The sequence below is a fragment of the Peromyscus californicus genome, unplaced genomic scaffold, assembly GCF_007827085.1.
Source record: "Peromyscus californicus insignis strain IS unplaced genomic scaffold, ASM782708v3 Scaffold_7__1_contigs__length_154581171, whole genome shotgun sequence".
NCBI classification, from domain to species: Eukaryota; Metazoa; Chordata; class Mammalia; order Rodentia; family Cricetidae; genus Peromyscus; species Peromyscus californicus.
The window spans coordinates 96,320,570-96,347,840 of record NW_026294595.1 but is presented as its reverse complement, the minus strand read 5'-3'; the positions used below and the strand labels follow the sequence as shown (position 1 = coordinate 96,347,840).

The 27,271-nt window shown below is 43.2% G+C and overlaps 1 protein-coding gene across 2 annotated transcripts in view; it reads right to left on the bottom strand.

Annotated features, from left to right (window-relative positions):
• Golm2 (golgi membrane protein 2) overlaps positions 1-15,594 on the bottom strand; it is a 67,665-nt gene extending 52,071 nt beyond the window's left edge. Inside the window, exon 1 of one of the 2 annotated variants that reach the window (XM_052722855.1) lies at positions 15,039-15,594. In XM_052722855.1, the coding sequence (XP_052578815.1) occupies positions 15,039-15,365 (327 nt within the window). In that variant the 5' untranslated portion in view covers positions 15,366-15,594. The remainder of the gene's footprint in view (positions 1-15,038) is intronic. The other variant, XM_052722853.1, reaches the window with a different exon arrangement.
• Positions 15,595-27,271: the final 11,677 nt, after the last annotated feature.

The window sequence follows — 27,271 nt, the reverse complement described above, 5'->3', positions numbered from 1 at the left end:
TTATAATAATCAAAACAGAGGATGTTAATGTTCTGATCCACCCTTTGAAATCCCAACCCTTGGCACCACCCTGCATCCTGACATAAAAGCCTCATTCTAAGGAAACCCCCCCCCTTCTGCTTTTCCTTTCACCAGGTGCACACCCTCGACCTCTGTCTGTCTTTCGCTCTCTTTCCTCTTTCCCTTCATCTCTATTATAATAAACTTTCCACGTGGATGCAGTATCTGGGTCGTGGGTTGCTGGCCGCTGCCATGCCCGCATGGCATGCATCTGCCCAGCATGCCAGCATGTTTCCCTGCCCATGTAGGATACCCTCAGGGGTCCCCAGTGCAATCATTCATAACAACTGTTTTCAAAAATTACATATGGTCTTACTTCCAGTGAAAATGCCACTTAAGGTTTTTTTCAACCTTCAATGTTTATCAGAAGTGAGAATTCTGAGAATAAGAATTATGTCTCAGCTGAGTGGTAGAGGTGCACACCTTTAATCCCAGCACTCAGGAGGCAAAGGCAGGTTGATCTCTGAGTTTGAGGCCAGCCTGGATGTATGCTTGCTGAGTGACTCCCTAGACTTGTATGCTCCATGCTTTGTACTTTATACTCTTCCCTATAAAGTATGTTCATTCATGCTTCATTCAAAATTAATTTTAATTAGTTATCAAGATTGGGGGGCAGGGGAGGCAGGGTCTGGTATCCTAGGCTGGCTTCAAACTAGGTATGTAGGTGAGAATGACCTTGAAACTTTTTTCTTTTTCAAGACAGGGTTTTTCTGTCTAGCTCTGGCTGTCCTGGAACTTTCTGTGTAGACCAGGCTGGCCTTAAACTCACAGAGATCAGCCTGCCTCTGCCTCCCTAATGCTGGGATTAAAGGCATGCACCATCGTCACTGGGCTAACCTTGAAACTTCTAATGATCCTGCCTCCACCTCCCAAGTGCTGGGATTACAGGTTGCGCATCCATACCCAGTTTACGTAGTGCTGGGACTGAACCCTGAGTCTAGTACATGCGAGGTAAGCATTATGCCAACTAAGCTACATTCCTAATCCCTCACAGATTTCTGAACTTCCTCACTTAATTCCATCAACACTTTCATTGTCTTAAGAGTTTATTTCGGGCTGGAGAGATGGCTCAGAGGTTAAGAGCACTGACTGCTCTTCCAGAGGTCCTGAGTTCAATTCCCAGCAACCACATGGTGGCTCACAACCATCTGTAATGAGAGCTGGTACCTTCTTCTGTATACATACTAAATAAATAAATAAAAAAAAAGAGTTTATTTCTCCGCTACTTTTCTGTAATACTGATCTCTAGGATTGGAGTCAATTCACTATACTCTCTCCAGCCTCTGCCATGTCAATGTCTTTTTCGCTGGCTACATTTCTCACTGCTGTGACAAAATAATCAACAGAGACAACCTAAGGGAATCTATAGTTATACAGTCCTGAGTCCACAATTTCTCATCTGATCTTGGAAGCTCCACAATTTCTCATCTGATCTTGGAAGCTAAACAAAGTGGGGCTTAGTTAGTACTTACATTAGAGAAACAAACTAAAGGGACCAAGGTTTACTGCTGGTTTACAGTTTCAAGTGAGTGTAGTCTTGTCACCTGCCTTCATATATTTGGGCAGACTATCACGGTGCTAAGACTGTGGAGGGAGGGAGGAAGTAGTTCTGAGGTATTTTGTTCCTGACCCTTTCCTGTCTTCCTCTATGGCCCCACCCCCAGGCACCTATTTCCTTCAGTCAAGCTCTATCTCCTCAAGTTTCCAGCCTCCAAATTAACACCACCCCCTGGGGACTAGGCCCCAAACACATAACTGTTTTTGAGGACACCTCATGTCCAAATAGTAGCACTGTCCTTCCTACGACCTCTTTTCTGAGGCACGGGTTCTTGTCTCTTCTCAGGAAGAATTGCCTTCTTACAGTTCCTAGCATACTTCTTATTCATTCCCAGCTATTTCATACACGTCCTCTAACCTTTCATCCTCTACTACCTACAACTTTTTCTTTATTCACCTACCAGCCCTTCCCGAAACTCTTCTAATGCTCTCCCCAGGCCTTGTGGTTTGTCTAGATCAACGTTGGCAGCTGTTACCAGCTCAGATGCCGTTTTCCTTTTCATCTGGGACCCTGAAAATGGCTCAGCTGGGTCTGCTTCACTTTCCTTATGGCTTGTTCCCTGGCAATTAGCACAGCTATGACCAATGACGACAATGGTTACATATACTCAGCTTTTAATAAGCTACCATCATTTCTCTCTCCTTTGTCTCCAACACCCAAAAGTGTCTGCCTCCCACCCCCATTTTAAAACTCTATCTGAGGTCACACTCAAATGATTCTACAAACAATTCTATCTTCTTTAATACATTTGGTAGTTATATAAGCACACACACACGTATGTATGTATGTATTATGTTTTTGGTTGGTTGTTTTTGTTTTTTAAACTGGGCTGGTGAAATGGTTCAGTGGATTAAAGAACTTGCCACCGCCAGACGGTGGTGGCGCACGCCTTTAATCCCAGCACTTGGGAGGCAGAGCCAGGCGGATCTCTGTGAGTTTGAGGCCAGCCTGGGTTACCAAGCGAGTCCCAGGAAAGGCGCAAAGCTACACAGAGAAACCCTGTCTCGAAAAAACAAAAAAACAAAAAAACAAAAAAAAAAGAACTTGCCACCAAGCCAGACAACCCAAGTTTGATTCCCCAGAATCCTCATGCTGGATAGGAGAGAACTGACTTTCACAAGTTATCCTCTGACCCCTAATATGTGCTATGACCACATATATACACAAAATAAATAAATAAATGTAATAAAAATTAAGACATTTTCTAAACTGAGAAGCAAAGGCAGGAGAATCACAAATTCAAGCCAGTTTACACTATTGTAGTTTTTGTTTTTTACTCTTTTGGGGGGCCCACCACCCAGCTGCCAAATAAATATACACATGGAGGCTTATACTTAATTATCAACGCCTGGCCTTAGCTTGGCTTGTTTGTAGCCAGCTTTCCTTAACTTCTCCATCTATCTTTTGCCTTTGGTCTTTTATCTTTCTCTATTTCTGTGTACCTTTCATTATTTCTTTCCAATTGGAGTATGCGTGCTGCCGAAGCGAGCACACTTTTCATTATCTCCTACTCTGCGGCTTGCTGCACAGCTGGGTGGCCGGCCCTGGAGTCCTCCTGCTTCTATGGCTGCTTCTCTTTTCCTCCCAGATTCTCCTTCTCTATACTCTCTCTGCCTGCCAGCCCTGCCTGTCCTTTCTCTTGGCCATTCAGTTCTTTATTAGACCATCTTTTCCTCCCAGATTCTCCTTCTCTATACTCTCTCTGCCTGCCAGCCCTGCCTGTCCTTTCTCTTGGCCATTCAGTTCTTTATTAGACCATCTTTTCCTCCCAGATTCTCCTTCTCTATACTCTCTCTGCCTGCCAGCCCTGCCTGTCCTTTCTCTTGGCCATTCAGTTCTTTATTAGACCATCTTTTCCTCCCAGATTCTCCTTCTCTATACTCTCTCTGCCTGCCAGCCCTGCCTGTCCTTTCTCTTGGCCATTCAGTTCTTTATTAGACCATCAAGTGTTTTAGACAGTCACAGTAACACAGCTTACAGAGTTAAACAAATGCAGGACAAACAAAAGTAACACACCTTAGAATAATATTCCCCAACACAATACAAATAAAGCAAGTTATAGACTTCAAAATTCACAGAGAAACAAACAACAAAAAACCCACAGTCTTTCCCCTCCCCCACCTAGCAAGATTCAGAAGCTTAGGGATGATGATGGTACGGGAACTCAAGAAGATTTGATAAATAGCCAGGTATAGCGATTACTCATCTATACTGTTTTTGGCTAGAAAATATGCCAGCTGTCTGAAAATGGAGCACCATTAACAACTATACTACCATTGATAATCAACTTATAAGGAAAAAATATTTATTTAGGTTTTTCTTTCAAAGATTTCAGTTCACAGCCACTTGGTCCCTTTGTCCCTTGGGCCTGTAGCAAGATAGCACAACATGGCAGGGAATACATGGAAAAGGCCTGCTCATCTCTGCTGGGAAGCAAAGAGAGGAAGCAGATGGGCTGGGATATCAATTTCTCCCTCGAGGGCCTGGCCTCAAAGACTCCACTTGTTTCCACTAGGCCTTACCACTAGTCCTACCAGCTCCCAATAGTACTGTGCACCGGGAACAAAGCCTTCAACACATGAACTTTTCAGCAATGTTCAAGCTCTAAATTAGGGGCGAAGAGGTGGCTCAGCAGTTAAGAGCACTTGCTGCTTTTCCAGAGGCCTTGGTTTCAGTTCCTAGCATCCATATGGCAGTTCACAACTGTCTGTAACTCCAAGTTTCAGAGAATCTATGCCCTCCTCTGGCCTTCGAGGAAAGAGGCACTCACATGGTGCACATACATACATTTAGGCAAAACTCATACACATGAAATAAAGAGCCAAGCTATAGCATAGTGAAAGTACATTAAATGTTTATTTTATTTTATACCAGCTCCTGGTATAAAACCAGAAAGATAAAATTCTTTCTATATATAACCTCATTTAATGCTTACAACCACCCTACAAAGTAGGCATAGTAATATTCTCCATCTCACAGATGTGGACCCTGTGTCTTAAGTCATAGGCACAGATCCTGGATACTCTTCCAAGCAGTACCAATCCAAAGACTGTGCCTGTGACCACTGTGCATGTATTAGATGTGATAGGAGAGTAATCTTTTCCATTTCACATGTAAGATGCGAACAACATTTCAAACACACTTGTTTCTTTTACTTGATCCATTAAGATCTGCCTCTCTTGAAATAGTAGAGGAAACTACACTTTGCTGCACGGGGAGTAGGATATGTAAGTCAAAGTCTTGTTATATAGTCCTGGGTGCTCTTGAACTTGTAGCAATCTTCCTGCTTCTTTTTGAGTGCTGGTTTAAAAGCACTTGTCTGTGGTGATATATTGTGTCCCCCAATATATTGTGCATCCTAATAAACTTACCTGGGGTCAGAGGGCAGAACAGCAGCTAGATAGACATAGAGGCCAGAAAATGGTGGCACACACACCTTTAATTCTAGCATTCTGGAGGCAGAGATCCATTTGGATCTCTGTGAGTTCAAAGCCACACTGGAAACAGCCAGGCATGGTGACTCACGCCTTTAATCCCAGGAAGTAATGGCAGGAAGCAGAATGGTATATAAGGTGTGAAAACCAGGAACTAGAGCTGGTTAAGCTTTTAGGCTTCGAGCAGCAGTTCAGCTGAGATTCATTCCAGATGAGGACTCAGAGGCTTCCAGTCTGAGGAAACAGAATCGGCCGAGAAGTTGGCGAGATGAGGTTAGCTGTGGCCTGTTCTCTCTCTCTGATCTTTCAGCAAACCCCAATACCTGGCTCTGGGTTTTTTTGTTTGTTTGTTTGTTTTTGGTTTTTCGAGACAGGGTTTCTCTGTGTAGCTTTGCGCCTTTCCTGGAACTCACTTGGTAGCCCAGGCTGGCCTCGAACTCACAGAGATCCGCCTGGCTCTGCCTCCCGAGTGCTGGGATTAAAGGCGTGCGCCGCCGCCACCGCCGCCACCACCCAGCCAGGCATCACCTTCTAATGAGTTTCTGTTGTATTTTTTGAGGGTCATTCACAGTTTCACCATCTCTCACTAAACCTGGACTTTACCTTTTCAGTTACAGGGGCTGACCAAGAGCCACTGGGATCTACCAGTTTTCCCCTATTTCCCTCCTAGCCCCTAGCACTCAGGTCCCAGGCAGGCTGCCATGTCTTTCATATGGGTAATGGGAATCTCAACTCAGATCCTCATGCTTAAGCACCAAGGACTCTAGCCACTGAGTCATCTCCCCAGCCTGGTTTCTGTCTTTAAGCATATGTATGTGCTATATTATATTTAATGATTTGAACCATCCCTGAATGAAACTCTGGAATGAAACCAACTTGATTATAGCGTGTGGTCTTTGCAAATGTGTTACTGAATTTGGTTTGCAAATACTTTACTGATAATTTTTGTTTCTATGTTCATGATGGAAATTGGTCTAAAGTTTTCTTTCTGTGTCCTTACCTGATTTTGGTATCAGGGTAATACTAGACTCACAGAATCAATGTTTGTATTCCTCTGCTTTTTTATTTTATATGACAGGAGCATTGGTGTGAGCTCTTCTTTAAAAGTCTAATAGAATTCAGCAGTGAATCTGTCCATCCTGGGCTTTTCTTTGTTGGAACTCTTCATTGCTGCTTCAATCTCACTGCCTGTGATAAGTCTATTTACATGGCTTACATCTTCTGGATTTAAGTAGGTCACATGTGACTAAGAATTTATATCCTTATCTTCATTTTCCAGTTTTCTTTAAATATAAATTTTCAAGGTGTTCTTTAATAATCTTCTGTCTCAGGGTTTTTATTGCTGTAAAGAGACACCATGACCATGGAAACATTTAACTGTGGAGGCTTGCTTACAGTTTCAGAAGTCCATTATTATCATGACAGGAGCATGGTGGCGTGCAGGCAGTTGTGGTGCTGGAGTAGTAACTGAGAGTCCTACATCTTGCATGCAACAGGAAGTCAACTGAGACATTGGGCTGTGTCCTAAGCATAGGCAAGCTCAAAGCGCGCCCCACAGTGACACACTTCCTCTAACAAGGCCATACCCACTCCAACAAAGCCACACCTCCTAATAGTGCCACTCCTTATGAGCTTATGGAGGCAGATTACATTCAAACTAGCACATCTTGTAAAGTTTACAATGTTGTATGTAATGCTCTTCCTTTTAGTTCTTCACTTTCTTTTGACTACTTTTGCTAAGACTTTCTTATCTTGTTTGGCTTTTCCAAAGAACTTTTTGTCTTGTTAGTTTTTTGTATTAGTCTTTTAATCTCCATTTCCATTCCCATTCCATTTCCATTTCCATTCCATTTTTTTTTTTTTTTTTCGTTTTTCGAGACAGGGTTTCTCTGTGTAGCTTTGCGCCTTTCCTGGGACTCGCTTGGTAGCCCAGGCTGGCCTCGAACTCACAGAGATCCACCTGGCTCTGCCTCCTGAGTGCTGGGATTAAAGGCGTGCGCCACCACCGCCCGGCCTCCATTCCAATTTTTTGTATTCTTCAATTTCCTTCATTAGTGTTTTGTAATTTTCAGTGTAGGAGCTTCTCATCCCTTTTTAAAATCCCAAGTGTTTTATTTGTTTTGTTATCAACGTGAACAGCTCACTGACTGTAAATAGAAGCAGAACTGATTTTTTCTGTCTGGGTTCTGTAATTTGAATTTGTTGGCTCTACCCATTGTTTTTTGTTTTGTTTTGGCGGGGGTATTCCCACTTTTTTATTTGTTTTAAGACAGGGTCTTACTGTGTAGGTCTGGCTGGCCTGGAACTCATTAAACACACTAGGCTAGTTTCAAGCTCATAAACATCCTCCCAAGTGGTGGGATTAAAAGCATGTGCTGCCACATTCAACCAATTTTTAATTCATTTTTAGTAGCTCTAAGCTAATTATATTACAAGGAAGTACAATTTGGATTATCTTCTCCTAATTACTTCAATCCTCCACTCTGAATATATAGTTAATGATTTTCCTTTGGCTATCTCCTTCAAGAGCATCAACTATGAGCCGGAAATGTTAGTGCTTGCCTTTAATCCCAGAACTCAAGAGGCAAAGGTAGGTAGATCTCTGAATTTGAGACCAGCCTGGTCTACAAAGTAAATTCCAGGACAGCCAGAGTTGTACAAAGAGACTTGGTCTCAAAACAAAACAAAGAATATTAACTATGGGTCAGTGTGAGAAAGGGCACTTGCCCTCCAGCCTGACAATCTGAGCTTGATCCCAGAAAACCACAAAGTGGAGGGAGAGAATAATCTCCACAAGTAGTCCTCTGACTTCTATGTATACACAACATAAACAATGTTAGTCAAATTCCCTCCCAGGAGGAGATATAAGCAATGTCTACCCCTTCTCCAAAGATCCCAGCAACAGGCAGAGGCATGATTCCACCAAATTTCACTCAGAGAGCCAATGTGTTTATTGGGCTTCCTTGCAGAGTACTGACAAGGGTTTACTTAAGGGAGGGAGTGTTGGTGCCCCTCCCTCAACAGATCACACCCAATAGAGATGAGGGCTTCCCATAGCTGTACAGATGGAATCCTTCTCCCTGAGTCTTTAGTAGCCTATATACTCTAGTCCCCCATTTTTATGTGGCTCTGGGATCAAACTTAGGTCCTCATGATTATAAGGCAAGTACTTTACTGAAAACTATCTCCTCAACACGAACATTATTATTATTTTATCATCATCATCATTATTATTATTTTGGTTTTTGAGACAGGGTTTCTCTTTTTAGCCTTGGCTGCCCTCAAACTCACAGAGATCTGTCTGGCTCTGCCTCCCAAGTGCTGGGATTAAAGGCGTGCACCCCCACCCCCACCCCCAGCTGAACATTATTTCTAAAAGCTTCCATTTCCTGGGTTTACAGTTATGTGCTGCAATGCCCAGCTCTTATCTTTTCAAAATAAATTTTATTATATTATTTCTCTTACCCTTGAGGATTAACTAAAACCCCTTAGTATGGCATTTAAAACTGTCAAGTGTCTGGCCCTAAGAGGCCTCAAACAAGTCAACACGTATACAATCAACTGATTTTCTACATAGATGCCAAGACAGTTAATGGAAAAAGAAGAGACCTGTGTCAGTTTTTCCACAATGACAGGGTACCTGCTGTAAACTTAAGGAGGAGGATTTATTTGGGTCAGTTTCAGAAGTTCAGGACAGCTGGCTTCAATACTCCTGGGCCTAGCTTTGAGCAGAATAGCCTAACAAAAGAACGGGTGATACAGGAGCTTGTTCACCTTATGGCAGGAAGCAGAGAACAGTACAAAAATGGACCAGGGTCAAGATTTATCTTCTAAAGGAACCCCTCCAGTGACCCACTTTCTCCCCCGCAACAGTCTATTCAAATACTGAATCTATTAGAAGATGAAACCACTGTTTAAGTCAGAGCCCTCATAAACTCTCTGGAAACATCCTCACAGACACTTGAGACATGCTTTACTAACCCTCTAGATGTCTGTCAATCCAATCAAATTGGCAAGATTAACCATGACAAGTTTCTTCAACAGGCTAGGACAACTGAATAAACCATATGCAAAACAAGGTGGTATCATGTCATGTAGGAAAATTAACTCAAATGGAACAAAGGCCTCAACAGAAGTAGAACTGTGTAACTTTTAGAACAGGAAAAACTGTTCATGACCATGGATTTTATAATTATTTCTTAAATTTAATAACAAAAAGCAGAAAAAAACCTAAAGAAAAAAGTAAATAAAACTGAACCTCATCAACATTCAAAACTTCAAACAACACTAGTGACAAACTAAAAACACAGCCTACAAAACTGAGGGAAAAAAATTACAGATCATGTCTGATTGAGTTTGACACCTAGAATACATAAGAATGACAGCTCAGTAACAACAACATCAGATATAAAAATGAACAAAGTGGGGTGGTGGAGAGATGGCTCAGTGGTTAAGAGCACTGGCTGCTCTTCCAGAGGTCCTGAGTTCAAATCCCAGAAACCACATGGTGGCTCACAACATCTATAGTGGGGATCTGATGCCCTCTTCTGCCATAAAAATCGATAGAGCACTCATATATATAAGTCTTAAAAAAAATGAACAAAGGGAGCCTCAATAGCCACCATGCCCTGACTGCCATGATAGCCTGATATCCCCTGAACCATGAGCTGAAGTAAAGTCCTTCTGAAGGAGGAGGAGGCCAAGGACAATGATGACATGGAGGTGGGTGCCTAAGAGATGGCCCAGTGGTTAAGAGCATTGGCTATTCTTCCAAAGAACCTGGGCTCAATTACCAGTATCTACATGGTGACTTATAACCTTCTATAACTCCAGTTCCATGAAACCCAACAGCCTCTCCTGATCTCTGCAGGCACTTGCACATGTGGTACACATACATACCAGAAAACAAAACAGTCATAAATACTCCCCCACCCCACCCCCAAACAGGGCTTCTCTGTGTAGTTAACAGAGCCCCAGACTTAGTAGGCTCTGAGACTTTAGCACAACTGAAGTTGTGGTAGAAGTACCATTCTGGCTGTAAAACTCAACATGTAGACAGCACTTGCCACAAGTGAAACACAGGCCTAATCCATCAAAGTCCACAGTTATGAGGAAAGTCTCTAAATGTACTAATCTTTCTTTTTGGCTTCTGTACTTCTGCTTGAACTCAGGATTATAAGACCAGAGTGGGCAACATAGCAAGACTCCATCTCAAAATTACTAACCGGGAGGGTGTGTGGGAGAAAAAATACGAAGGAAAGAAAAACGATATTCTCCTCATGCTAAAAAGGCAATGAGCTGATGATAGATGGTTTTACATCAGAATATTCTGATCATATCTTCCAAAGGTAGTGCATTCAGAGAAGTGGGTAATCTGTGTTGGGCAGCCCAGCACATATTTACACATGCTTTGGTTCCAAAACCAGGGCAAACTGCCAAATCAGTCATCAAATATTTACTGAGTCCACACATAATTTGTAGTGCCAAATCTGTGCTTACAACACTCAATTTTTAGTTTTCTATTTTATTTTGATATATAATACTCATACATAGGGCACATGTGATGTTTTGATACACCTATTCAATGTATATTGATCAAAGCAGAGTAATTAATGTATCCATCACCTCAAATGCCTTTCATTTCTTGCTGGTGAAACACTTAAAACCCTTACCGTTATCTTGAAACACACACAGTGCATTACTGTTACCTGTAGTCAGCTGATTGTGCAAGAGAACATCCCGTCAATCAACACTGCACCTGTTGCCCAACCTCTCCCAACTGCCTACTCCCTACCAGACTGCAGTTTGTTTTGTTTTGCTGTACTAGGGATCAAACTGAGGGCTTCAAATAGAGATATAGCTTAGCAGTAGTGTGCTTATCTACATGTGCAAGAACCTGGGTTAGATTCTTTGCAACTCAAGCACACATACACACACCCTACTGCATGCTAGGCAAGCACTCTGCTACTAAGCTACACATCCTCCCTGTGCAGACTAGATTTTCAAACTCCAGACAGAATATATTTGGGGGAAAAAAAAGAGAAAAGTAGGTCCAAACCAGGAACGGAGCACACCTGCAATATAAATTAAAAAACAAAACAACAAAAAACAGAACCAACTGATACAACACAGAATTCAATGGGACCTCAAAAGAAGATTATCAACACTCCTCAAATTATTCCACAAAAAAGAAAAGAAAGTTACACTTCTAAACTCCTTTAACAAAGCCAGTATTACTGATACCAAAACCAGAAAAAGATCCAACAGAAAAAGAAAATTATAGATCAATCTCTCTGATGAACATATATGCAAAAATTCTCAACAACCTATGTTTTTTTTAAAGATTTATTTATTGTGTATACAGTGTTCTGCCTGCATGTACACCTGCACGCCAGAATAGCGCATCAGATCTCATTATAGATGGTTATAAGCTGCCATGTGGTTGCTGGGAATTGAACTTAGGACCTCTGAAGTGCAGACAGTGCTCTTAACCTTTGAGTTTTCTCTCCAGCCCTCAACAATGTATTTTCAAGAGCACTGACTGTTTTTCCAAAGGACCCAGGTTCAAGTCCCAGCACCCACATGGCAGCTCACAACCATCTATAACTCCAATTCCAGAGGATGCAACACCTTCTTGTGGTCTCACTGGGTACCAGACACACACGTGGTACACAGACATATTTGCAGCAAAACACTCAAACATATAAAATAAAAATAAGAATAAATTAATAAATATAAAGCTGTTTTTCTGGTTTTTTTAAGTATTTTTTAAGCCAAAGTAAAAAATACATCAATAAGATCATTTAGTTCATTTTATTTTTATATTTTTCTATGCAGGCACAGGTAAACTCCTGTAGACGAAGTTTGTTTTACTTCAGTAATAGTCATGTACAGCCAGAATCTAAGATGAGGCACTTGGGATGCATACACATAGGGAATGCCATGGCAGGATAAGGGAGCAAGCAGGCCATCATCTGCAGCCAAGGTGAGCGGTCTTAGAGAAAATCAGCCCTTGCCAATTCCTTGACCTGGGACTCCCTGCCTCCAGGGCTGTATAGAAATTAAAGTTCTATATCTAGTCTGTGGTACCGTTGTGGCAGCCCTGGCAAACTAATAACTCCTCCAAGTTAAAATCCTTTACAGAACAGAATAAAATACAGTAAATTGGAGAGAATCTAGAGAAATGGGTCTCATTTCCCACTTTCCTGGACAGTGATTAGAACACTTTCAAGCCATCTTATTCTCCTGACAGAAATGGCACAATAAACTGAAGGAAGCAAGTAATATCACCTTCCTGGTTCCAGAGCTGGGATTCCTGTATCTATGAGGTGGCTTGAAAAAGAATAGTTCTGATGGGCTCACATGTTTGAATACTTGATCCCCAATTGGTAGAACTGTTTGGGAAGGATTAGGAGGTATGGCCTTGTTGAAGGAGGTGAGTCACTGGGGGCAAGTGTTGTAGAATATTAGTTTAAAGATATGTTACATTCATTTATGCTGTGGAATATTTGTTTAATGATGCAAAGATGTGCTGCATTCTTTTATGTTGCATTTGTTTAACTCTGTAAAGCTGTGTTACTTTGCCTGTCGAAAACATCTGATTGGTCTAATAAAGAGCTGAATAGCCAACAGTTGGCAGGAGAGAGAAACAGGCGGGGCTGCCAGGCAAAGAGAATAAATAGGAGAAATCTAGGCTCAAGGGAGAAGAATAGGAAGAGTTAGAAAAGGGGGAGAGGATGACGCCAGGGGCCAGGCATCCAGCCAGCCATGGAGAAAGAAGGAAAGAAAGATAAACAGAATAAAGAAAGGTAAAAGACCAGAGGCAAACTGTAAAGAGAAACAGGATAATTTAAGTCAGAAAAGCTGGCTAGAAACAAGCCAAATTAAGGCCAGGCAGTCATAAATAGAAATAAGTCTCCATGTATTTATTTTGGAGATGGGTGGCAGGCCCCCTAAAGAGTAAAAAAATTCAACTACAGGGAGGCGTTAAGGTTTCAAAGGACTCATGTCATTCCCAGTGTTCCTCTGTGCCTTCTGCAGGGGACCTGGCTTCAATTCCCAGCACTCATAAGGTGGCTCAAAACCACCTGTAACTCCAGTTCCAGGAGACCCAAAGCCTTCTTCTAGCCTCCTTGGGAACCAGACACTCATGTGGTGCATAGATAAACTCACAGACAAAACATCCGTACACATAAAACAATAAAAATTTAAGCCACAAATAAAATGCATTCTTCTATAAGTTGCCTTGGTCAGGGTGTGCTATCATGGCAAAAGGAAACTAAAACACTTAGGGTTTTACAGAGTAACGTCCGTCAGACGACAGAGCAAAGAACCAACTGGGAGCTCACATTTGGATCCACAACCAGAAGGTAGAGAGGTAACTCAAAAGGGTGTCCTTGTCCATGTTGAAGACCTTAGTTTAACACTCCAAACTCTCACAGGTTTCTACCTACTGTATTTAAGAGTTGATTTTCATGCCTCAGAGTTCAGTGTGTAGAAGGTGCTAAGGATGCTGAACCCTAGCCCTCTCCGAGGAGGGAGGTCCATACCGTGTAAGGAAGAAAGGGTTACCACAAACATTGAGAGCCTTAGTTTTCATGAAATAAGCAGCAAGGTAGAAGTCAGAGGGGAAGAAGTTGGGAGCTCATGAAATCTCATGGAACTTGAGTTCCATCCCCAGGACCAGCATAGTAGAAGGAGAAAAATGACTCGTACAAGTTTTCCTCTGAAATCCACATGGGCGCTCTGGTGAATACACACACACACACACACACACAAAAATAATACTTAATTTAAGGGCCAGCAACATAGCTCAGCAGGTAAAAACACTTGCTGCCAAGACAGGTGACCTGAGTTCAGTCCCTGGAACCCCCACAGGATGGAAGGAGAGAACTGACTCCAGAAAGCTGTCCTCTGATCTCCACACATGTACTCTGGTATGTGTGTGCAGGCATGCACCCGTACGCGCGCGTACACGCGCGCGCACACACACACACACACACACACACACACACACACACACACACACAAAATAAATGTCAATTTAAATTGTTTTTTAAAAGCCCAGAGAAGTCATCTACTATAGTGCCCATCTAGAAATTTTCAAAATTCTGCTATACCAACTGAAGTTGCCCAAGTTATAAACTATCAATAAAATGGTGAAAACAAATATAAATAAATAGGATATAATCACAGTCCTCTTAAGCTTTTTAAATTTAAAATTTTGTATTTTCTATCTGCATTTAACACCAGCCCTAATAGCTACTTAAGTATACACAATTTTTTTTCAAGAATAATGACCAGACTTAAGATTCTGTTCCTGAGAACTAATTTTTACCATTTTGATTTTACCATTTTGGCTAATTTCATTAACAATTAAAATGGAGAAGATGATGGATTAACGGTGCCCAAGTCACAAGTGTGGCTCATATATGATTCCTGACTCATCTATCACACCACTTTCAACACAAAAATAATGTTTTTTACTTAACAAAATACATCGACTTATAGAAATTTTAAAAAGTCATACTGTTTAAAAATATATGTTGAGCACCAAGAGGGAAGGGAAGCCACATTCTGGAATAAAGAAATTAATATTGATCAGTCTGCACAGAATGAGGATGAGACAATGCCCATACCATACCTGGCAGTCTGCAGATTTGTGTGCCCGTGAACGTAAGGCAGCCGCACAGGCCAGATGGTTACCACTGCCAGCTCAGCAGCTGAGCTCTTGGAGAAAAGGCGGCATCTACACCATAGGCCACTAGAGAACCAGAACTTACAGCCAGCCTCTCTGGAAGCGAATGGAGAATGTGGCGCTGACACCGGGAAAGTCCGACAACAAACGGGGTTGCTGGGGGCTGGGGAGCTTCCAGGGCTACCTTGCTGAAGGCATACAGCAACCGCCCGTGGGCTAATATTAATACCTCACCCCAGAGGTGAAAAGAAAAAACTCCAGGAGGGCCGAGAAAAGGGCTCGACCTTACCTTGTCATCCTCGCATCTCTTCCCCAGGCCCTCCCTGGCCTGCAGCCGGCTGCTGAGGCGGCCGTAGTCGGCCTCCTTCTGGTCGATCTGCTTCTTATGCGTGTCCACCAAGAGCAAGAGGTCCGAATTGCGCTTCTCCAGGCGCCCGCGGGCCACCTCGGTGCGCTGGACTTGGCCCTGCAGCTCGGCCACCTCCTCCTGAAGCAGAACGTGGCGGGAGGAGATGCTCCAGTAGTTGAAGGCAAGGACGACGATGACCACCAGCAGCACCACCAGCACGAAGGAGGGCAGGCGGCCGGCCCGCCGGTTGGCCCCGAAACCCACCATGGGGCCGGTGGCTCCGCCGCCGCCGACACCTGCGGGCAGCGCCGGCCTGCGCTCCGAGCCGCCTCGGGACCAGGTTCCCCCGGAGGCGGGCCTATGGGCCGGAGCGCGGAAGGGGGCGGGGCGTCGCGGGTCCTCCCCGCCCCCTCTGCGCCCCTCGCCGCAAGCCCTCCAAGAGTCGAAGCCGGGCAAAGCGCCCGCCGCAGGGGACCCGGAGAAGAAGGCGCCGGTACCCGCGGCCCGACGCCTCAGGGCTGGGGGCGGGGACGCGGGCCGGAAGGGGGCGGGTTTCCTCCGGCCCCGCCCACCGGCTGGGGCCGGGGCGCCCAGGGGGCCATTTGCTCGTTTCCGCCGACGCCCCCTCTTCTCGCGAGATAGTGGGCTTACTCTCGTCTCCCCCTGCGGTCCTGTCTCGCGAGGGTTCTCTGGAGGCTGGGGTGCGGTGTCGGGGTCGCGCTGCGTACCTGGGTGGGTGTGCCTGCTGCTGTTACCTGGTTGGTTCCTTTGAAGCCAGGTCTAGGGAGAGCCTGCTTTCAGCTGCCCTTTGGCAGAGTTTTGTCTGTCAGGAATTGTGGGATTGTTGCCACCAAGTAGGGAAGGCTCTAGGTGAGGTGCGACCAGAGAGGGGTGTCTAGAAAGGTTTCCTGCTTGTTCTTGTTTGTGCCAACGACGCGGAGAAAACAAAGCAGTTAACATCAGCCCACAAAAACAGCGGTGCCCAGACAACACGGAAAGAAAGCCAGAGCAGCTAAGCTCTAGGAAGCTCTGGGATTGAGATGTGTTAGCAGCCCGGTTTCCAAGGTTACTGCTGTCACAGACAGAAAGAATTCCAGAATGCGGTGCTCCTATTTTAAAACGCTCTGCTGCTTTTTCCTCGACTGTGCCGAAGACAAAGTCCAGAAGCTGCCCTCAGTGAATGGCAGCTAATGCGCCGTTACTGACGGCTGACACATTCCGAATTAGCCATAGCAGCGCTTACAAGTTGTTCTGCACGCCTAGTTTTGTATCCCTCCTCCCCCGATAACAGTTTTACAGATGAGGAAGCCAGGACACAACGATATTCGGAAACTTCAAAGTCCTGAATCTTTGCTTTGTTGCAGGTGTTGATCTTTCGTTAATTTCAGTGCTCCAGAGAATGCCCTGCTTGTTCCCACTGCATGCTTTTTTTTAAATACGTGTTTAAACAATTAAAAATTCCTGGTTTTCACCTGCGTAAGCAGAAGATGGATTTGCTGTTATTTTTCAGACTCCAGGTCAAGAACTTCCAAGAGTATAAGCCCTCAAGAACACACACTTTAGTGTGTTTATTCAAACCGGCTGATAGTTTTGAGACAGGAAAACTTCTTTAATTGTTTTCATGCTTCCTGTGTATTCCAAAAATAAAGTTTATCTGCTTCCAGAAAAATATATTGTACCTTCACACAGAGGGATTTCTCTTTGATTTATTTATTTTAATGTGCATTGGTGTTTTTGCCATGTGTGTCGGGTCCCCTGAGACTGGCATTACAGGCAGTTGTGAGCCATGTGGGTGCTGGGAATTGAACCGGGGTCCTCTGGAAGAGCAGTTCGTGCTCTTAACCTCATGCTTCTCTTTTATATTGTACAGAAAAACAGCACACAATTGTTACTATTTAGTTCACATCAAAGTTGAACTCTTAGCCTGGAAGGTTAACTTTGCCTGTAATTAGAGCATGTGGGAGGTTGACACAGAAGTTGGAAGCCAGTTTGGGGTGCATACAAAGCAAATGTCTCAAAAGTTCAGCCCTGACTTCAGAAGACCTGAGAAGTCTTCTCTACTCTCAGATATCAATCAAACAGACTTTCGCAAAAAGAAGCCAGGTCAAACATGGAATTTAAAAGAATGATTACATTTACTTATGGGAGGGGTGCATGTATGCCACAGCACATGTGTAGAGGTCAGAAGACAACTTGCAAGAGTGATTTCCCTCCTCCCAAGTGGGTCCTGGGGATCAAACTCAGGCTGTCCAGCTTGGCATCAAGTGCCTTTTTCTACGGAGTCCTCTCGTTGCCCCCAGATTGGAAATCTTAACCATTTATTCTACTAATAATAGCTACATATTATCTCAGCCAGTAGTTGAAAATCCATTAAATGATTTCTTAAAGTGTTACTCTTCCCAAGGATGTTGTCTTTTTAAAATGGGATTTTGACAAATCTACATTATACAAAACACATGCACAAACTTTTTCCCAACAGGTGCTTCAAAGCACTAATTGACTAGTACTCTATTTTACAAACTCACACATAACTTTTCTAGAGTTATAAGCTAGGAATTGCTGAGCTGATGCTTGAAGGACTCTTTTCCTTTCCTCTTTGGGATTACCACCCCCCTCCCCCAGTGACCTCCTCAATTGTAGGCACACTTTACTGTGTCTGGGCAACTGCTCCCAAAAAACCACACAGAGACAATATCAATTATAAATGTTCAGCTGATAGCTTAGGCTTGTCTCCAGTCAGCTCTTACAACTTAAATTAGCCCATTTCTATCAATCTATGTGCTTCCCCAAGGCTCATTTACCTCATCTATGACCTTCCCATGTTGCTTCTTCCTAGTCTGGCTTGAGACCCAAGACTCTGCCCTTCTTCTTCCCAGCATTTTCTCTGCCCCCCAAATCCTGCTTAGCTATCAGCCAATCAACTTTTCTTTTCTTTTTCTTTTTTTTAAAGATTTACTTATTTATTATGTATACAGCATGTATGACCAGAAGAGGGCACCAGACCTTATTACAGATGGTTGTGAGCCACCATGTGGTTGCTGGGAATTGAACTCAGGACCTCTGGAAGAGCAGTCAGTGCTCTTAACCTCTGAGCCATTTCTCCAGCCCCAACTTTTCATTAACAATGAGAGCAACACATTTTTAGAATGTACAAAAGGATTATTCCACAGCACTCAACTTATCCCCTTAACAGTAACTCTAATTTAGAAATCACAGAGGGAGTGTATAAGTGAGTTCATATAGCCAGTTTATAAGTTAGGCATTGACCAAATAAAGGCAAACGTCAGTTCTTTAAGCCATATGATCAAGATTTACACCGATGGTGAAATATGTTGACTGTGTGTATCCTCAATGTGATGTAGTGGTGGGAATGCTCTGCAGTTCTCTCAAAAACTCAAACTAGTCTGATGGTGAGAAAAATGTCAGACAAATCCAAGTGGAGAGACGTTCTATAAAGTCCCGAAACAATATTTCCCAAAGCTGTCAGGTGGGCTGGAGTGTAGTTTAGTGGTAAAGTGCTTCCCCGTGTTTGATCTCCAACACCACAAAAAAGAAAACAACAAAAATCAAGGTCATCAAATCTAAAGAGAACCTAAGAAAGGGCCACAACTGTAAGACACTAAAAGGGACGTGATGAACAAATGCAGCACGGGACCACGGAACAGGACAAGGCCACTAGGTAAAAACTAAGGAAGCCTCAACTAAACACATACTTTAGGTAATATTGTGGTGGTTTGAATGAGAAATGTTCCCCATAGTTGAGGGCATTTGAACACTGGCTTCCCCAAGTGGTGGTGCTTCTTTGAGTAGGTTTAGGAGGTGTGGCCTTGCTGGGCTGAGTGTGTCACTGCAGGGGCCATGGGAGAGCTTTTAGACTATTTCTAGTTTGCTCCCTGTTTCCAACCTGAGGTTCAAGATACGAGCTCTCAGCTTGAAGCTGCAGTGGTTATGCTTGTTTCTGTGCCCGATGCTTCCCTGTAATGGTTGTGGACTGCCATCCCTCTGGAACTGTAAGCCCAGATAAACCCTTCTTTCTCTAAGCTGCCTTGATCATGGTATTTTGTCATAGCAATAGGAAAGTAACTAATGCAAATAGTGTGACGTTTTATTGTTCTTTTGTTTTTGTTGTTGACTGGCCTCAAACTTGTTCTGTGGCAAAGATGACCTATGACTTCTGATCTCTTTGCCTCCACCTCCAGAATGCAAGGATTACAGGCATTCAACGTGTTTAAATAGTGTTGGTGGCCAAACCCAGGGCTTGCATATGTCAGGCAAGCGTCTACCACCTGAGCTATAATACTGTATTCTTAATAGTTCATTGTCACAAATGCACATATAATACAGGCTGTTAACAACAGGGGAAAGTGGAGATGAAGAACTCTACACTGTCACAATTGTTCTGTAGATCTAAAACCCTTCTAAAATACTTTTAATTAATTTAAACTAAATTTTTTGGTAATTTCATACATGAAAACATTGGTTTTACATCATTTCCATCCTCCCCTCTCCCCCTCCAACTCCTTCCCACCCCCACCCCCAAATTCATAACTTTTATAATTGTCCAATAGTGTTGCCTGTGTGTACACAGGCTTAGGTCCGACCACTTAGGCTTGGACAATCTGTCAGGGGTGATAAACTTATTCTCCCTCACTTCGTAACCATCTACCTGTTACTTCATCTAGGAGGGAGGCCTTGGGAACTCTTCTCCAGCCATGTTGTCATGTTGGTGGGTGCAGTCTTATGCAGGCAATTAAAAATTATTTTTAAGAAGTCAATTCTGCCGGGCGGTGGTGGCGCACACCTTTAACCCCAGCACTCGGGAGGCAGAGCCAGGCGGATCTCTGTGAGTTCGAGGCCAGCCTGGGCTACCAAGTGAGTTCCAGGAAAGGCGCAAAGCTACACAGAGAAACCCTGTCTCGAAAAACCAAAAAAAAAAGTCAATTCTGACAGACTTGGTGGTTTATGCCTCTAATCCTAACACTCAAGAGGCAGAGGCAGGAGGATCTCTATGAGTTTGAGGCCAGCCTGTTCTATATAGCAAGTTCTAGAACAGTCAAGGCTACATAGTGAGGCCCTGTCTCTAAAAAAAAAAAAAATCAATTCCTGGGACAGAAGAGATGGTCCAGTGCTTAGGAGCTCTTGCTACTCTTGAAAAGAAGCTGAATTCAGATCCCAGCACTCACTTTGAGGCTCATAACCATCCTTAACTCTAGTTTCAGGAGATCTGATGCCCTATTTTGACCTCTGCAGGCACCAGGCATACATATAGTATACATACATACATGCAGGCAAAACAAATACATGAAACAGAAATAAATCTTTTTATTTTATTTTATTTTATTTTACAATACAATTCAGTTCTACATATCAGCCACGGATTCCTTTGTTCTCCCCCCTCCCGCCCCCCTCCCCTTCCCCCCAGCCTACCCCCTATTCCCACCTCCTCCAGGGCAAAGCCCCCCCCCCCCCCCAGGACTGAGATCAACCTGGTAGACTCAGTCCAGGCAGGTCCAGTCCCCTCCTCCCAGGCCGAGCCAAGCGACCCTGCATAGGCCCCAGGTTTCAAACAGCCAACTCATGCAATGAGCACAGGACCCGGTCCCACTGCCTGGATGCCTCCCAAACAGATCAAGCCCAGAAATAAATCTTAAAAAAAATTTTTTTTTGAAGAAGTCAATTCCTCGAGTACTTGGGAGGCAGAGGCATTCAGATCTCTGATTTTTTTTTTTAATTTATTTTAATTTATTTTGCAATACAATTCAGTTCTACATATCGGTCACGGATTCCCTTGTTCTCCCCCCTCCCGTCCCCCTCACCTTCCCCCCAACGCCCCCCCCCCATTCCCATCTCCTCCAGGGCAAAGCCTTCCCCACAGACTGAGGTCAACCTGGTAGACTCAGTCCAGGTAGGTCTAGTCCCCTCCTCCCAGGCCAAGCCAAACAATCCTGCATAGGCCCCAGGTTTCAAACAGCCAACTCATGCAATGAGCACAAGATCTGGTCCCACTGCCTGGATGCCTCCCAAACAGATCAAGCCAATCAACTGTCTCACCCATTCGGAGGGCCTGATCCAGTGTGGACCCCTCAGCCATTGGTTCATAGTTCATGTGTTTCCATTCATTTGGCTATTTGTCCCTGTGCTTTATCCAACCTTGGTCTCAACAATTCGCCCTCATATAAACCCTCCTCATTCTCGCTAATTGGACTCCCAGAGATCCACCCAGGGCCTAGTCATGGATCTCTGCATCCAGATCCCTCAGTAGTTGGATGAGGTTTCTAGCACAACAATTAGGGTGTTTGGCCATCCCATCACCAGAGTAGGTCAGTTCGGGCTGTCTCTCGACCATTGCCGGCAGTCTGTTGTGTGGGTATCTTTGTGGATTTCTGTGGGCCTCTCTAGCACTTTGCTTCTTCCTGTTCTCATGTGGTCTTCATTTACCATGGTCTCCTATTCCTTGTTCTCCCTCTCTGTTGTTGATCCAGCTGGGATCTCCCGCTCCCCCAAGCTCTCTTTCCCTCGACCCTCGCCTTTCATTACCCCCACTCATGTCCAGGCTGTTCATGTAGATCTCATTCCATTTCTCTGTCATTGGGCGATCCCTGTGTCTTTCTTGGGGTCCTGTTTTCCGGGTAGCCTCCCTGGTGATGTGAGTAGCAGACAATTCATCCTTGTTTCATGTCTAGTATCCTGCTATGAGTGAGTACATACCATGTTTGTCTTTCTGAGTCTGGGTTACCTCACTCAGGATGATTTTTTCTAGATCCATCCATTTGTCTGCAAACCTCATGATGCCATTGTTTTTTTCTGCTGAGTAGTATTCCATTGTGTATATGTACCACATTTTGTTTATCCATTCTTCAGTTGAAGGGCATCTGGGTTGTTTCCATGTTCTGGCTATTACAAACAATGCTGATATGAACATAGCTGAACAAGTGCTCTTATGGTGTGGTTGAGCATTTCTTGGGTATATGCCCAAGAGTGGTATAGCTGGATCTTGGGGGAGATTGATTCCCAATTTTCTAAGAAAGCGCCATATTGATTTCCAAAGTGGTTGTACAAGCTTGCATTCCCACCAGCAGTGGAGGAGAGTTCCTCTAGCTCCACATCCTCTCCAGCATAAGGTGTCTTCAGTGTTTTTGATCTTAGCCATTCTGACAGGCGTAAGGTGGTATCTCAGAGTTGTTTTGATTTGCATTTCCCTGATGATTAGGGATGATGAGCAATTCCTTAAATGTCTTTCGGCCATTTGAGTTTCCTCTGTTGAGAATTCTCTGTTTAGTTCTATAGCCCATTTCTTAATTGGACTGTTGGGCATTTTGATGTCTAATTTCTTGAGTTCCTTATATATTCTGGATATCAGTCCTCTGTCAGATGTGGGGTTGGTGAAGATCTTTTCCCATTCTGTAGGCTGTCGCTTTGCCTTGTTGACCGTATCCTTTGCTTTACAAAAGCTTCTCAGTTTCAAAAGGTCCCATTGATTGATTGTTTCTCTCAGAGTCTGTGCTACTGGTGTTCTATTTAGGAAGTAGTCTCCAATGCCAATGCGTTCAAGACTACTTCCTACTTTCTCTTCTAGCAGGTTCAGAGTAGCTGGATTTATGTTGAGGTCCTTGATCCACTTGGACTTAAGTTTTGTGCACGGTGATAGATATGGATCTATTTGCAGCCTTCTACATGTTGATATCCAGTTTTGCCAGCACCATTTGTTGAAGATGCTTTCTTTTTTCCATTGTGCACTTTTGGCTTCTTTGTCAAAAATTATATGTTCATAGGTGTGCGGATTAATGTCAGGGTCTTCAATTCGATTCCATTGGTCCACATGTCGGTTTCTATGCCAGTACCAAGCTGTTTTTATTACTGTAGCTCTATAGTAGAGCTTGAAGTCAGGGATCGTGATGCCTCCAGAAGTTGTGTTATTGTACAGGATTCCTTTGGCTATCCTGGGTTTTTTGTTTTTCCATATGAATTTGAGTATTATTCTTTCCAGGTCTGTGAAGAATTGTGTTGGTATTTTGATGGGGATTGCATTGAATCTGTAGATTGCTTTTGGTAAGATTGCCATTTTTACTATGTTAGTCCTGCCTATCCATGAGCATGGGAGATCTTTCCATTTTCTGACATCTTCTTCAATTTCTTTTTTCAGGGACTTAAAGTTCTTGTCATATAGGTCCTTCACTTGCTTGGTTAGTGTTACCCCAAGGTATTTTATGTCATTTGTGGCTATAGTAAAGGGTGATGTATCTCTGATTTCCTTCTCCACTTCTTTGTCCATTGTATATAGGAGGGCTACTGATTTTTTTGAGTTGATCTTGTATCCTGCTATGTTGCTGAAGGTGTTTATAAGCTGTATCAGTTCCTTGGTGGAATCTTTGGGGTCGCTCAAGTATACTATCATGTCATCTGCAAATAGGGAAAGCTTGACTTCTTCCTTTCCAATTTGTATCCCCTTAATCTCCTTATGTTGTCTTATTGCTCTGGCTAGAACTTCAAGTACTATATTGAATAAGTATGGGGAGAGTGGACAGCCTTGCCTCGTTCCTGATTTTAGTGGAATTGCTTTGAGTTTCTCTCCATTTAATTTGATGTTGGCTGTTGGCTTGCTGTAAATTGCCTTTATTATGTTTAGGTATGTTCCCTGTATTCCTGATCGCTCTAATACCTTTATCATGAAGGGGTGTTGGATTTTGTCAAATGCCTTTTCTGCATCCAGTGAGATGATCATATGGTTTTTTTCTTTGAGTTTGTTTATATGGTGTATTATATTGACGGACTTTCGTATGTTGAACCACCCTTGCATCCCTGGAATGAATCCTACTTGATCATGGTGGATAATTGTTTTGATGTGTTCTTGGAGTCTGTTTGCCAGTATTTTATTGAGTATTTTTGCATCAATGTTCATGAGGGAGATCGGTCTGTAGTTCTCTTTCTTTGTTGTATCCTTGTTTGGTTTAGGAATTAGGGTAATTGTAGCCTCGTAGAAGGAGTTTGGTAATGTTCCTTCTGTTTCTATTGTGTGGAACAATTTAGAGAGTATTGGTATTAACTCTTCTTTGAAGATCTGGTAGAATTCTGCGCTGAAACCATCTGGTCCTGGGCTTTTTTTGGTTGGGAGACTTTTAATGACTGTTTCTATTTCGTTAGGGGTTATTGGATTATTTAAATAGTTTATCTGGTCTTGATTTAACTTAGGTATGTGGTACCTATCCAGAAAGTTATCCATTTCTTTTAGGTTTTCCAGTTTTGTCGAATAGAGGTTTTTGAAGTATGACCTGATGATTCTCTGGATTTCCTCAATGTCTGTTGTTATGTCCCCCTTTTCATTTCTGATTTTGTTGATTTGGATGCTCTCTCTCTGTCTTTTGGTTAGTTTGGATAAGGGCTTGTCTATCTTGTTGATTTTCTCAAAGAACCAACTCTTTGTTTCATTAATTTTTTGTATTGTTCTCTTTGTTTCTATTTTATTGATTTCAGCTCTCACTTTGATAATTTCCTGGCGTCTATTTTTCCTGGGAGACTGTGCTTCTTCTTGTTCTAGAGCTTTCAGGTATGCTGTTAAGTCTCTAGTGTGAGATTTCTCCAACTTATTTATGTGGGCATTTAGTGCTATGAATTTCCCTCTTAGTACTGCTTTCATAGTGTCCCATAAATTTGGATATGTGGTGTCTTCATTTTCATTGATCTCTAGGAAGTCTTTAATTTCTTTCTTTATTTCTTCCTTAACCCATTGGTGATTCAGTTGGGTATTATTCAGTTTCCATGAGATTGCAGGTTTTCTGTAGTTTTTGTTGTTGTTGAAATCCAACTTTAGACCATGGTGGTCTGATAGAACACAGGAGGTTATTCCAATTGTTTTGTATCTGTTTAGATTTGTTTTGTGGCCAAGTATGTGGTCAATTTTAGAGAAGGTTCCATGGGGTGCTGAGAAGAAGGTATATTCTTTTTTGTTAGGATGGAATGTTCTGTAGATATCGATTAAGTCCATTTGAGTCATGACATCAGTTAAGTCCTTTATTTCTCTGTTAAGTTTCAATTTGGGAGATCTGTCCAGTGGTGAAAGTGGGGTGTTGAGGTCTCCCACTATTAATGTGTGGGGTTTTATATGTGATTTAAGCTTTAGTAATGTTTCTTTTACATATGTGGGTGCCCTTGTGTTTGGGGCATAAATATTCAGAATTGAGACTTCATCTTGGTGGATCTTTCCTGTGATGAGTATGTAATGCCCTTCTTGATCTCTTTTGATTGATTTTAGTTTGAAGTCTATTTTGCTGGATATCAGGATGGCTACACCTGCTTGTTTCTTAAGACCGTTTGATTGGAAAGTCTTTTCCCAGCCTTTTATTTTTAGGTAGTGTCTATCTTCGAATTTGAGATGTGTTTCTTGTATGCAGCAGAAAGATGGGTCCTGCTTTCGTATCCATTCTGTAAGCCTATGTCTTTTTATAGGTGAATTAAGTCCATTGATATTGAGGGAAATTAATGACCAGTGATTGTTCATTCCTGTTATTTTTTGGTGGTGATGTGTGGGTACTTCTATACGTTGGGGTTTACTGCTGTGGCTTTATCTGTTGCCTGTGTTTTCGAGGGTGTATCTGACTTCCTTAGGCTGGAATTTTCCTTCTAGTGCTTTCTGTAGGGCTGGGTTTGTGGATAAGTATTGTTTAAATCTGGCTTTGTCATGGAATGTCTTGTTCACTCCATCTATGGTGATTGAAAGTTTTGCTGGGTATATTAGTCTAGGCTGACATCCATGGTCTCTTAGTGTCTGCATTACATCTGTCCAGGTTCTTCTGGCTTTCAAAGTCTCCATTGAGAAATCGGGTGTTATTCTGATGGGTTTGCCTTTATATGTCACTTGGCCTTTTTCCTTTGCTGCTCTTAATATTCTTTCTTTATTCTGTACATTTAGTTGTTTAACTATTATGTGGCGAGGGGACTTTTTTTGGGGGTCTAGTCTGTTTGGTGTTCTATAAGCTTCTTGTATCTTCATAGGCATTTCCTTCTTTAAGTTGGGAAAGTTTTCTTCTATGATCTTGTTGAATATATTTTCTGTGCCCTTGAGTTGGTATTCTTCTCCTTCTTCGACCCCTATTATTCTTAGGTTTGGTCTTTTCATGGTGTCCCAAATTTCTTGGACATTTTGGTTCATGACTTTGTTGGCATTAGTGTTTTCTTTGACTGATGAATGTATTTCTTCTACTGTATCTTCAACGCTAGAGATCCTCTCTTCCATCTCTTGCATTCTGTTGATTATACTTGCATCTGAAGTTCCCAATCGTTTTCTCAGATTTTCTATTTCCAGCATTCCCTCTGTTTGTGTCTTCTTCATTTTTTCTATTTCCCTTTTCAGGTCTTGGACTGTTTCCTTCATTTGTTTCATTGATTTTTCTTGATTTTCTCTCAGTATTTTATTGTTTTCTTCCAGGACTTTATTGATTTCTTCTAATTTGTTTGCCCTTTCCTCTAGTTGTTTACAGCGTTCTTCACATTTTTTTGTCTTTTCCTCTACACAAGCCTCTAGCTTCTTCATGATGTCATTCATAAGGCTGTTTTCTTCTGCTTCTTCCAATTTCTGATGTTCAGGTCTAGGTGTTGGAGGAGGGCTAGGGCCTGGTGATGCTGTATTGCTATTCATTTTGTTGTATATGTTTCTGCCTTGACGTCTGCCCATCTCCTTGTGCTTCGTTACTGGCCTTATCCGCACACTTGGTTCAGCCAGACCAGTGTTCCAAAAGGGAAGTCCAGAGCAAGATGGGAGCTGGGGGCCGGCCTCTAAGTCTCAGGAAGAGGCTTGGGGCTCAGGCGGATGGGCGTGGGGGCAGGGTGTGAAGACTGCAGGGTCTGCCAGGGGTCTTGGAGAAGGGGATCCTTCCCGGTGGGGCTAGCAGGGGACCTGCCCGGTGGCCAGAACCTGGGGCCAAGTTGGGCAGGTCTTCCCTGGAGTGGCTGGTGCCCAGGGATGGGGTCCGGGGCAAGGAAGGGCACTCACCAGTTTTCCAAAAGGGAAGTCCGGAGCAAGATGGGAGATGGGGGCCGGCCTCTAAGTCTCAGGAAGAGGCTTGGGGCTCAGGCGGATGGGCGTGGGGGCAGGGCGTGGAGACTGCAGGGTCTGCCAGGGGTCTTGGAGAAGGGGATCCTTCCCGGTGGGGCTAGCAGGGAACCTGCCCGGTGGCCAG